At 39.4% G+C, this 12914-nt stretch overlaps 1 protein-coding gene across 1 annotated transcript in view; it reads left to right on the plus strand.

Annotated features, from left to right (window-relative positions):
• Window positions 1-7345: 7345 nt before the first annotated feature.
• Window positions 7346-12914, plus strand: part of PKD1L3 (polycystin 1 like 3, transient receptor potential channel interacting) — a 42157-nt gene continuing 36588 nt past the window's right edge. Inside the window, exons 1-4 of the mRNA XM_061475025.1 lie at window positions 7346-7412; window positions 8612-9022; window positions 9577-9741; window positions 12644-12829. Coding sequence (XP_061331009.1) covers window positions 7346-7412; window positions 8612-9022; window positions 9577-9741; window positions 12644-12829 — 829 coding nt within the window. The remainder of the gene's footprint in view (window positions 7413-8611; window positions 9023-9576; window positions 9742-12643; window positions 12830-12914) is intronic.

Below are 12914 nucleotides of genomic sequence, written 5' to 3' on the forward strand. Positions count from 1 at the left end.
CTTTGCTTTAGTATTTTAGTTCTCTCCAGTGCACCCCCATCCATTGACATGGCCAAAGCTCTTAATGCTGCAGTTTTAATTACCTGACCTGTGAGTGGTCTAATATGTGCCAATAAGAAGATTTCCATGGAGAGAGCAAGCAAGCAATAAAAAAGATAAATTCAAGTAACTTGCCTTTCTCCACCATGATTGTTCATGTAGTTTAATGTTCAGCCAAGACAAGATAATTGGAAACCTTATTAAGAGTTGTTTGAATGGAAAAACAAGGTGCTGCAGATATCCAACAACTCTTGAAATCAACCTAAATGTGTTTTGGTAGCTAATTTCACGTGTCTGAACCTGAAATTTTGTCCCATATTTTGTTCAGTTTAAATAAGGAGGCCTTGCAAAATTCCTTTACCCTGCTTGTCAGTGAAAAATACTTCATTTACCTTTCTTTTGCCTTCTTTTTTCATCATGTTAATGATATACACAGTTTATTAAGGTATGGAGAGATCAATTTTCTTGCTGAGTAATTTTCTTTTTTTTTTTTTACACTGAAATGGAGAAATATGAAAGTATTGATTTACAATTATGATGTGTAATTGTCAGCAGAAGTACATGTGGAGTAGGTGACTTCTCTAATTTTATTATTTCACAGTATTTCTTCTCCCTTTGTAAAAAAAAATGTGTTTGGTGGGAGGGAATGGAGGTTTATAGAGCTCCACTCTCTAGAAAAAAACAGACAAAATACAACGCTCTTTGGAGAGACTACAGCGACTCTTTGATCTTGGGTTTACCAGGCATACTGTAACTCATATGTAATGTTTACCAAAACATGGAGACTGTGCTTACTCTTCCCATTAGGGACTATTGAAAACATAATCCTTAATGCAAGAGATCCAGTTTGCCCAGGCTCTCTTGATGCTTGACCTTATTTACAAACACTGCCCAGTTGCAGAATCCTTCAAACACAAATCTTCCCCCAACCACATCTTGCATTCCTCTTCAGTTTCCTCTTTCTCTTCACCCCTCATGACAACATTTTTGAAGTTACCAGCACCCCACCACAGGCAGGTTTTCTTCACTGTATTATTTTCTGCCTTAAACTGTGGTGAAAACTACAAACTGTTTCTTCTTGGATTCTTTCTACTTTTCACTTCCCTCTGTGGAGCAAAGCATTACCCTGCCCAGCACCGGTCTGGTGGTACCATGTGGTCGTGCAAGGCTAGGGATGACATTTAGAGTGTGATGACTGTGGTCAAAACAAAACTTCCCAAAGCAAAGGAGCTGATTCACTAATTTTCTATGATAACAATAATGCCATTGCCATGCGCCTACCTTTGTACTTTCGGTTCACTTACACAAGAAGCAGATTGTTGCCTTATAAATCAGAGAGACACCAATATTATTCCTTATCTTTATATTGAAATGTAAGTACTTAATCTCAATTTTCCTCCTATAAAATTCGAGTTTTAATTAAAGCCCATTAACAAAGGTCAAATTACCTGATACGACTTTAAGCTGCGCTAAGAACTTTCAACTATCAACTGTTATCTATTATTACCAAATAAAGAATCCAACAGTAAAACTGATAAGAGTGTTAAGAGTCATTCTTGCTGAAATCACACCAATTGCTATGTTACTGTTACTGTGACATAGATACAAGCTCTTATCTTTGTTAAATACTGACTTATTGACATGATCTCACTTCAGAAAAATACCCCCAGCGCTATATAGGAGTATGTCTCTTGCACTGTCCAAGTATAACTGCAAACACAAACTACCAATACAATTTGTTCAAATGCAAATAATAATGGTTTCCATATATTATTGTGAACAGGTTTTGTTTGATTCAAAATATTATTTTGATCAGTGTTGTTTTGATCAAAATAACTGGTTTTGTGAGGTTTTAACTATTTTCTTGAAAGATTTCACTATTTTTGTGGTAAACAAAAGAGTTTACTTGCTTTTATATATATCCATGTATTTTTAATATAATCATATTTTTAATACATATCACCAGTTAAGTACTAAAAGACCACATTTATGACGAAATGTGGGTATTTAAATGACCACACCAGAAATACTGATGCGATCATTTAAATAAAAGCACAGTTTGCTTTAGTACTAAGATGTTTCAAGTGCTGAGGCACAGAACTACTAGCCTACACATTCCAGGCTGAGCCTGCCCACTGATCATAATGCTCAAGGATTTAAATGCCCAAACATTTAAACTCGTGATATTCAAACAAGTAAACAGCCACAGTACTCACATAAACTTCCTCACCATAAGACTTTCATAACCTTATCTGCATGTTTCATCCCAAGACTATTTACATGTAATATTTAATATGTCACACAGTTCAGTAACGTGTTTCCAAGCGGGCAGAACAACATGAATATAGGTGTTCACTTCCATGGCTGAATGTGTAGAAAAGGTGTTACAGATATTTGCAGTGGCTGAAGTTAATGCCACTACACATTGTCCTACCTTTTAGCCTACTGTCATCTTTGGACGAACACCAAAAAAAACCCTAGAAAGAACTGTTTTCTGGTTTTAGTCAGGTGGTACCTGAGTGTAGAGTGCTTAACACAAGAGCAGTGATCCTGAACAGAGAGACTGCTGGACCTCCAGTCTTCTCAGTGTGGGCATTGTGAAGCTGATCTCATTTGCGAGGTGTTGGAGATCTACTGATGTGAGACATTATTAATGACAAAAACTTGTAACACAGCTTTTTTCTTCCTGTTTTCATGTCCTGCAACTCATGACAAGCAGACAAAAAAATGTGTAACAAAATGAAATAACACAAGAGGTGGAAGCTGGACTGCCTTAGAAATATGGCCGGTCTAATGCTGACGGAAATCTGGGGTCACTGCAGAGACACCAGTGGGGTTGTGATGGCTATTGATTCAAATCCAAGCAACATATATATATTGTGTTTTGCCTCTCTGTGTGCTAGGAAAATTTCAGTTTATTTGTACCTACCAGTTAATATTTTACCCAAAGAGAGTACCTTTAATCCTTTAAACAGTTCTCTTATAAAGATACTAAGCAATGGCTCACCTAAATTGTGCCACTTAGTCATGATCACAAGAACACATGAGGTGTCAGCAGATGCTTCAGATAGTTCTGCTGCTTTCTATGTGAATTCATAAGCCATCATAATAATAATCCTACCTCAACAGTAATAACTTTAACTCAATTAATGTTCTTACGGAGCACACTTATCCTTTTCTTCCCAATACTCTGCTGTGGAAGGCAATAAACCATAGGAACCAGGTTGGAGACATCAGCTGTATGGCAGGTGGGAAAAGTCAAGCTGCCAAGAAACAGATCTTCCAAAGGGACAAATTCTAGGAGAAGATCCTCAGGGACTTATCCAGGCAGCACTCGTGCCAGAAGGGAGCCATACACATCCTATAAATGGAATTTATGTCCAACCCAGCAACTCCTGAATGTAGTCTTACTTATCTTTTGCTGACCCCATCATGTCAGGCATGTGTCTAATTTAATTATTGCACCCTGTAAAGATAAGAATTGTCTTCCTTTTTTTTTCTAAACAAGATAATATCAAAATTGCAATTTGGCAGGGCTTACTGGTAAGTTCACTGTGTTGCCACATGGAAAATTAGCCAGTAGAGCAACAACAAAACCAAACCCTTTTCAGTTAGCCAATAACTGAGTATCAGGACAAGCAGCCTGGGAGAGCAGCAAGGAAGGAAGTGTGACTGTGACCCAACTTCTTAAACTAATCGGGGTTTTTGAAAGCCAGCTGGAGAGTTGGAAGAGGTAGGTGTACCTAGGGGCTTTTCTCCATCCCATTCTGGACAGTCTGCTCAGTACTTCCTACCTATCTGGGTTGTAATGAAACAAATGTTTTCAAGAGGCAGTGCTGCACACCACAAAGGTGTACATGATACAATAAAATGAACTCATGATCATGTCTCAGGTTAATGATACCTGAAAATAATATCTTTTTTCTACCTCAAAGTAGTATAAATCATTTTTCCATTTATATGATTATTCAGTTCATACAACAGAGATTATTTCTGTTCTTGATAAAATCTATACATTACATTCAGTAATATTCAGGAATGTAAAGATAGTAATAACCTCCTACAGAGAGTAAATTTACTTGCTCTTCCTCAAGGCAAATGAAGTACAGCCAAGATGAATAGGGATGTGCTTTACTCCTTCCTATTGGCAGCTCTTCATTTCTGAAATCTTCAAATCTAGTACTTTCTGGCTGCTGTTAAGGGTTGTCAAGCTATTCTGCTGTGCCACAATGCCCTTTGGAATCACAGGATGTTCTCAGGCTGTCATGATGCAGCTCTGATCTGCACAAGGGTACAGATCAGGACCAACCCTGAGTCAGTGGTTACACCATGCCTCTCTTCCCAGTCTGCGCACAAGCTCTCCAATAGCCCAGTGAAACTCTGGAATTCATTTTTCTTAGATCTAGACACCAACGTTCAAAAATAGAAAGGTCTTATGAATGAGCCATGTTCTAATAGCAGCTGTTGGGTCATGGAGTTATTTGCAGCTGTATTCAGGGTACCCTGAGCTACAGAGTTATTGATTACACTGAACAAGAACTCAGGCTTGTATTTCTCAAAGACTGCAGTCCAGTGGTTGCTGCCTGATTTGAGGCATGAAAGGCTGATTTGCAAAGGTGTCAAGGCAAGCCTACCACAGTGATAAATGTTAGATAAGCATTGTGTGTGCTCATCGCCTGTTCTATTAGAATGTAGACGTATAAAGCTAAACTTTCCAAATGGCATATAATTTACATATGTAAAAATAGAAGTTATTATGAGTACTTTGAGATTTCACTACCAAAACTGAGCTGGTTTTAAGGGGTTCAATTTTAGGTGTGGTCATCACCCCCTGAAAGGTTTCCTTATAGAATCTCAGGGTAGGCCATGATAATTGTTTTAACACCTATTAACTTTTTCAGCATTATAAACAAAATATGCTTCAGAATCCTTTCACCTCAACAGCTTCAGCTTACAAAATGACAACAAAATATTAATAAAACTTGAAGGATCTATTTGAAAAACAGGAATAAATCATTCATTGCTGTCTTTTTGATGTTTTACATAGCTTCTCTGAAGAAACTTTCTCTCGATGGCCACCATCTGTTGTTACTCCTAAGGGCAAGTTAGGACTCTGTAAGAGATCTGCAGGGGCCCCTAAAACAATTCTGAGAAAAATGAAAGACTTATTCCAAGAGAGCTCACAAACAAAGGAGTTATTCATAGCTTCACTGCAGCTTGGAGTGAGGGTGTGAAAATATTGAGAGAGCTTTGTCACTGATTTCTAGTTAAAGCTTGCAATTGCTTTTCAAGCCTTATTTTAGCTGGTAATATGTTTTAGGTTAAGTCATTGGTACGTAACACGTGCTGTAGGGTGGTTGCTACCCCAGCCTTTCAGGTGGACAGCTGTAACTGAACAAGGATTAACAGGTCTTGGCTATATGCAAAAGGCTCACAATGCTTGCATACAGGCTTCTCTTACGTGAGTCTGCTCCAGTTCTTCAGAACTATGCAAAAGGCAAACAAAAAACAGCAGATGAATAGTTTTGGTGTATCCAAAATCTGTAGCTGACATTATGCCTGACACGTGCCTGAAGTTTCTGCAGTGGCTTTAAAATGCCAATTAGGAATCAGTTACACTCCCATGGGCAGCCACAAGAGGAGAACTCAGTGTAATTGCCAGCCACTCGAGACAATGAGAGAGCATGGATTTTGCACGTCCAGGACTGCCTTTCCACACATGAAAAATGAGGTTATACAACAGGGTGCACCAATTTGTCTCTTGCATATAGATGACTAATAAAGTAACTTCTTAACTATTTAAATTATTTAAATTTAGCAAGCTATACAAAAGCAAATAGCAGGGGGAAAAAACACCGCCACCACCACCTCTGCCACATTATACTGTGGAGCTTCCATGCATATTTATGGCATAAGAAAATCGTGTCTTAAAAGTGTCTTTCTGCCGAGGAAGAATGCAAAAGGCATGTTTCCTAGAAAATGGTAAATTCAAGGAGCACTGTTTATTTGTAATCAAGCCATTTTTCACTTAGCGGTGAAAAAGGCTTTCAGGAATTTTCTTTCTTCTTGAGGACCCCAGTTGCTAATTTTGATACTTTTAAAGCAGCATTTTGTCTTCTGTAAATGCTTTTCTTTCCCTTGTGGTAAACAAAATAAACTGACTGCTTTACTGGCACTAAAATACATGAAGTCAACAAACTGCAAAAGAGGGAAACTGTCTTTCTTCCATTCCCCATCTGCTGCAGGCAGCTGAAGAGTTTCTTATAGCAACCATAGATTAGGAAGAAAAATCACATTGCTGTAGAAACTGCCAACAGTAGACTCACTTGGAGAACTTGGCTTTATTTGTAGACATTTCCAAACATTATTTGTTCTTTTTTAGGGCCTGTTTCAAAATCCATGAAAGCCAGAGACAAGACTTCCTTTAATTTCAATGGCTTTGGAGCAGATTCACATAGGATAGCCCGTGCCACCTCCAGCTCCGGCATTTTTAGGACTATGTTTATGCAGTCAGATTTCCAGTTGCAGAGAGACGACTGGAAGATGCTACAGAATGCATTCATCACAAATGTGAGCCAACAGCACCTAGTGGATAGTGATGCCTAGTCTGCACCACTGAGTACAGTCTCCTTCATCACACCTATATTTTCAGAAGCAGGCTGTTTCTCATATTGAAAAGGACAAAATGGGAGGGCTGGCTGCAAAGCCTGGCAAGTCAGCATGGCCCACGAAGAAGCAAGGAGGCTGAAGGAGGTATCATGAAAACATACAGTGACCAACAAACTGAACAGCAGCTGCCCTTACCCTGGCTTTTGCAATAGCTTCAATATAAAACAGTTGTGTTGGGAGTTCCCAAACTGCAGCCAATGAAGTTTTGCATGCAGGCCAAAAGGAACTCATTTGTGGACATCCTCAGCAGAACCCCCAGTTGATAATCACAGTTATATGGTCTCTTCCAGGAAGGGGACGCGTGTCTGGGCACTGACTGGGCCATATCCATCAGCTAATTAGAGTATGGATTGGCTTCTCCAGAGCTGGGAAATCCAGTCCGAATATTCATATCTCAGCTGTGCCATATACCCTCCCTATTAATCAGTCAGAAGTAATGGGGGATCCGCTCCAAGGGTTCCATGGTTCCATAGCTAAATTAAGTCTTGATTTTCAAGTCCACTAGGAAGAGACATCCCTCCACCACAGTGCATTTTCTCCCCCTTTCCTCTCCTCCCCACAACTGTCCTACACATTAAACACTTACGAACTTTATCTTGAAAACCCTGACCTCAGTTCTGCTTTAATTGTGAGCAAGATGAGTGAACTGAAAGTCCAGAAAGGATTTGGGATTGAAAAACACTCTCAAATGCTTACTGGATGCAGTACACATACTTTAATTTGCAAGAAAGCTTTAGAGCTAGAGCTGCCTGGCATGCTGTCCAATATGTGCATTACCTTCAGCTCAACAGTGCAGTGCAGGTGGCATTTCTGCATTGCGGGAATTCAACCAAACATCTCTGCTCCCTGCCTGTCTGTGATTCAGTAGCTGGCTCACTCATCCATGTCTAAATATAAGTGCATGTTCTTTCAGTGTCAGGTTATGGTGGTATAAATTAATAATAATTGCATCGAATTCAGTGGAGTTAATGCCAAGCACAGGAGGTTTGCAATAGCTAAAGACCCTTATTTGGACTGTATTTCTGGTCACCCAATGGCCTTGTAAACCTGATGGGTTATCTTTTGTAAGGAGGTTCAGAAGCACTTAGGGATTTCAGCTCCTAAGTGTTGGTGGGCCGGCTTCCCAAAGTCCATCAGCAGCCTTTGGAATGTGCGCATAGGGCTCCCAAGTAGTTGTGATGATTGAAGCATCTTTTCTAAATCACTGTTTTAACTTCTGGCCTTTGCTTCTACCTTCCAGCAGGTATAAATATTGTAGCTCTATATAGTTAACAGCTTAGCTTTTAACAGAATGCTTTTAAGGTATTTCATTTGGGGTGTGGAATTCTAAACAGACACACCACTTCAAAACAATGCTTACTTGGGACAGTAGAGATTAACCTGTGCATGTGTAAACAGGTGGACAGGACATGACACAATAATTATAGACTTTGCATTAGCATCCAAAAGAAGTACCTCAAATTATAATTATTGAAAATAAAGCAATCCAAAACTATTAAACGTATCTAGAGGACCACTGCTTTTTCCCATCTCATAATTCCTTGTGTTTCTCCTTTTGCTCATTCTCCTCTCATTCTTACTATTTTATTTCTTTGCTGTTGTAAAGATACCCAGTTTTAATGGTCACACAATGATGCCTTTGATGTAGGAGCTTTATCTCACTTTCCCATATGTCCAACAGCAGCATATATCAACTTTATCTTCTCGGCTCACGAGAAAAGCGATACTGTAATTAATGTCTTCTTTTCAAACTTACTTCACATGGAATGAGACATTTATACAATAGACCTCACAATGGCCATTACAATGACTTATCATCAACACCTGTGTGTCCCCTCAGACACAATCACCATTATGTGTTAGAAGCAATCTCTTTGATGTTGTATTCTCCTGTTGTTCCAAGCAGCAAAGAGAAACGCTGATGACGTGACATCTCAAGCTTTTGAAGGCAGCAGCAAAAAGAGAGGTGATGTGATAAGGGAGACGAGTGCCATGCAAGGCACTGTGCTGAGAATGTGGCTTGGGATCTCAGTTCTTATTTCTCTTGCTCTATGTTTGGCTGTGGAGGAAGCAACTGCTGATGAAGGAATTCCTTGCTCAAAGTACCAGCTAGCTTTCAACCGTTCATGCTATGAGTTTGTTAGACTCCAGCGTACCTTCGCAAGTGCCCAGAGCTGGTGTGAGAGAAGAGGAGGGCACTTGGTCTTTATTGAAAATGAGGAAACCCAAGAGTTCTTGCAAAAACATATTGCCGAGGATCAGGAATGGTGGATAGGACTGACCTCAGACTCCTTGCTGAATGAAACTTCTGACGGTGGGTGGTTTGGACATCATGTCCGCTTTAAAAATGTATGAGTGCTTGCTTCGCATGGTAACAAATGCAATGGTAACAAATGCAAAAACTTAGTCCCTCCGTAGGCACCTGCTGAAAAGCCACTGTCTCTTGTTTTTGTAACTTCAGATTTACATTAAGATGTTTTTAATTGCCTGTTTCACTTCCCAGTTACATGTTGTCAGCCTTTCCATTGGGTCTTGTGGCTGTATGAACACATGGTGAATTAGATCAGTTTGCTGACTTAATGAAAAAAATGTGCTGTGTTAGGTCTCTAGGGGAAGAACAAGCTGAGCCAATTTATCACATCGGGAAGTGCTGCAAGATCTGATTCAAGGGAAATGATGGGATCTTGAGGCTGGGAGCACAGGGAGAAGTGGTGGTGGCTCCTGTAATGATTATATCCGATTAACATCTAGTTGAAGATCCCTACACATACTAAACTGCCTCTGCTTCAACAGGAGCAGGGCTACAGACTCTGTAATCGCATTAAATGTGGAAAATGAACATTCAGGACATGCTTACTTTGTTCACAGGGTCAATGATTTGGCTGGACACTTCAGTTATAAGCTACAGTAATTGGTACAAGGATCAGCCATCTCCCTTCTTATCCACATGTGGGTACATACTGAAGAATGCCAAGTATCAGTGGGGTGTGACTGAAAATTGCAGCCAGGAATTCAACTTCATTTGCGAGTTTGGTAAGATACACAGCAGCTGGATCTGAGGAGTGAACATGCCGCGTTCCCATCTATGCGTAAATTGCCTTGTTGCTTTGAAAGTGGCTGCTCAATAACTAAAATCAAGCTTATCAAAAGTGAACAGGCAAAAAGCCATATAACCGCTCTTTTTCCAGTGTGCTGATGTAAGATCTGATACAAAGCAAGGAAGAACCGGGAGATGTAGGTGCTTGACAGCTAGCCATTAAGGCCCAGGTTTCCAACAGAGGCTAGTAGAGTAGAAACTGGTTTGAGGGTGAATCTGAATGTGTAGCAGTCCATGTCTGCAGTGGACTTAAGCCTGCTAGTTTAAAGTCAGTTTGAGAGCAAGCTTTTCTTGTTTCTTCTCAGAGCCTTCCACCAGGTGAATTCTAAGGGCTTTCCCAGGGTAAGGAAGCAGAGAGGAACATGTACTTCCTGGTGGCATTTTAGTGCTCAGGCAGAAAATCTGCAGACCTGGAAAGGCATGCCAGCAGCATCATCCCATTCAACGTGTAGATACAAGGAAAATCAGTGTTCCTCACACTTTGCTCATAAGCCAAGTGTTTTAAACTGTAACTAGAACTAAGGTAATAAGCACTGGAAGGATAGTCTGTCTTAGGTTCCTCCATATAAAAAGCCTTCAAATCTCATATGCAAATACAGGTTTCCATAAGCCCTAGAATTGCTGCTGCTCTTGTCCAGTACTGTACTGCTTCTGGCACAATTAACAAGTCTTTCCACAATCAGCAAAATTAATAATGTTTGGTTTCCTGTCCTGACTTTCTGTTCTACATCCTCGCCCTCCCCTTCTCCTTCAGCACTTCTAGGTCATTCCCATATTCCCAGCATGTCCTACCTCTACAAACACTTCTCACTCCCTCAGTTCCCTCCACTCCAGTTCTGTGACTGCTCCAGAGCTCCAGCTATATGTGCTGGCAGTTGAATCCCACATTGTGGATTCAATAGACAAGGGGCTATAATCCCTACTCCTATTAGAAGCACTGATGTGATTCTTTCTCTTCTACCTAGCTATTGATTTTTATGAAATTTTGGGGTGTTTTGAGGTTTGTATCTGTAAGTCAAACTTGGCTGAAGATGACTAACATTAAAAATAATGGGGGAGAAGAAACTGGCAGACAGCACAATTCCTGAAGCTTATTTTCCTTGCAAAAACAGACTACAATTGTTTTTCCATTACATCCATGGTAGACAACTATCTGTTTGTAAGGAAACTGTCATCTGTTACCATAGGATCTGACTTCAAGCCCATAAAATTCAAAGAGCATTTGCATTATTGAGCAACCGTGTCCTACACTACATCCATCATTCCATTACCCAGGAAACTGAGAACAGAGTGAGGCAATTATAGCCTTGTTTTCAGTATCTACAGCCCATGGCCATTCATACACTTACAGAATTTAATAACAGGGTAGACTCCTCTTTCACCAGCTCTGCATGCAAGGAATTAGATCAAATATTCCATAGAAACAGGGACAATCTATTAGTTTCCCTAGGTGCTGAACGTATGGAAGTTCTGCAGACATAGCGATCCTTAACACCTTCATTCACAGCTACTGTGCAGCTTGGTTCACATTAACATTGAAACATCAAATGAAATGTACAGGTAGCTCCAAGTGATATCACTGTTTGAATTTAATTTCTCTGATTCCTGATAACTTATTGACTTGATCATCTGAGCTAGGTATGGGTGCAACCAGCCAAACAGACAGTGTTCTGTCTTCATCTTTTCCTTGATCATCTCTCCTAGGACTATTTGTGCTTCTCAATGCAAATAAAAACTTTCCTTATTATTATTTCTTACTATTTCTTTTCTTCCATTTGGTGCTGCGTAGGTTAGCAATTTGTTGTAATAAAAATGTACATATTGAACTAGGTTTTGTACTTAAGAACACAGACTGTTCTGTGCATTTTTCCATATAAAAGCTGTTAAGACAGCAAATACTATGAGAACACTACACAAAGCAAAGAACAAAAAAATGCTTGAGATGATAGTCTGTATGAGAATTGAACAGAAAATTACTTTTCAAGCTTATTTAGAAAGCTCTAATCTGTAAAATGATCATGTTGCTATAGTTACAGCCAGGCTTAGATTTAGCCTTTAAATAACAATAGCACACAATTACTGCAGTGTGCACACATCCCGCACTGGTAATCAAGGTTCTTAAGAGGAATGATCACAACAGCAACTGCAGGACAATGTTTAAACCTGAGACAGCTGAAACAAAAACATTCTTTTTCAACACTCTCATATGAGAGCAGCTTTTCGCATCCTCCTCTACAGGGTAATAAGTATCCTGATTACTACAGGAAACTAAGAATTCTGAAAGACAATTAACTGTCCCAGGTTAATCAGAGAATGAGGTGTATGCATTTAGAAATATGACCTTACTCTTTTGAGCAGGTGTGCTGAATGAAGTCAGTCAAATATCACACAGGAACAAAGATGTCTCTGTAGCAGAAATGGGATCACGTCCCATACTTAATATGCAAACTGTTCTCCAGAGCAATTCCCTGAATTGCCACAAGACTCTTTTGGAAGTAAGGAATAACTAAACCTTCCTTACTGCAGGTACTGCAGGTAAAAAAATGATAAATGTTTTCCACAAAAATAGGAAATTAACTTTTTGGTTAAATATTTTTATTAAAAATGTTGTCTTTTTTCATTAAAAGCAGTAAAAAAAAAATAGATCTATTATGCTGGATTTAAAAAAAAAATCTTATTCTCTGTTCTTTTCTTTTTATAATTTTCTTAATTGTTTAGCTTAAAGGGAGAAAAGGGAAAACAGGGAAACAAACAAAAAAATAACATTTGCAGGAGAATTGTAGCAGGATTTTTCAGAAATTGAAAAGGTTAAATCTGATTTTTTTTTTCTCTTATTAGAATCTGGCCAGAGCATTGCTTGTGATAATTACAATGCCACTGTACAGTGTGGGTCAGGAGAAGTTATTCAAATTATAGAGGGCTTCTATGGACGGAAGACCCCCCACTACTGTGTATCAGAGACTCCTCTCCAATATGATACAGATGAAGACTGTAGTTGGATCAGCGTCAAAGATGAAGTAGCAGGTAGTATGTTATGGTATTGCTTGCCAAAAGCATAGAGTGAGTGCCAAAGTTCCTGGTCCATATAATACTTTATCTTGTATTTCAG

The sequence above is a fragment of the Pezoporus flaviventris genome, unplaced genomic scaffold, assembly GCF_033815535.1.
Source record: "Pezoporus flaviventris isolate CSIRO_AGI_PZ_B2104156 unplaced genomic scaffold, CSIRO_AGI_Pfla_v1 ptg000082l, whole genome shotgun sequence".
NCBI lineage: Eukaryota > Metazoa > Chordata > Aves > Psittaciformes > Psittacidae > Pezoporus > Pezoporus flaviventris.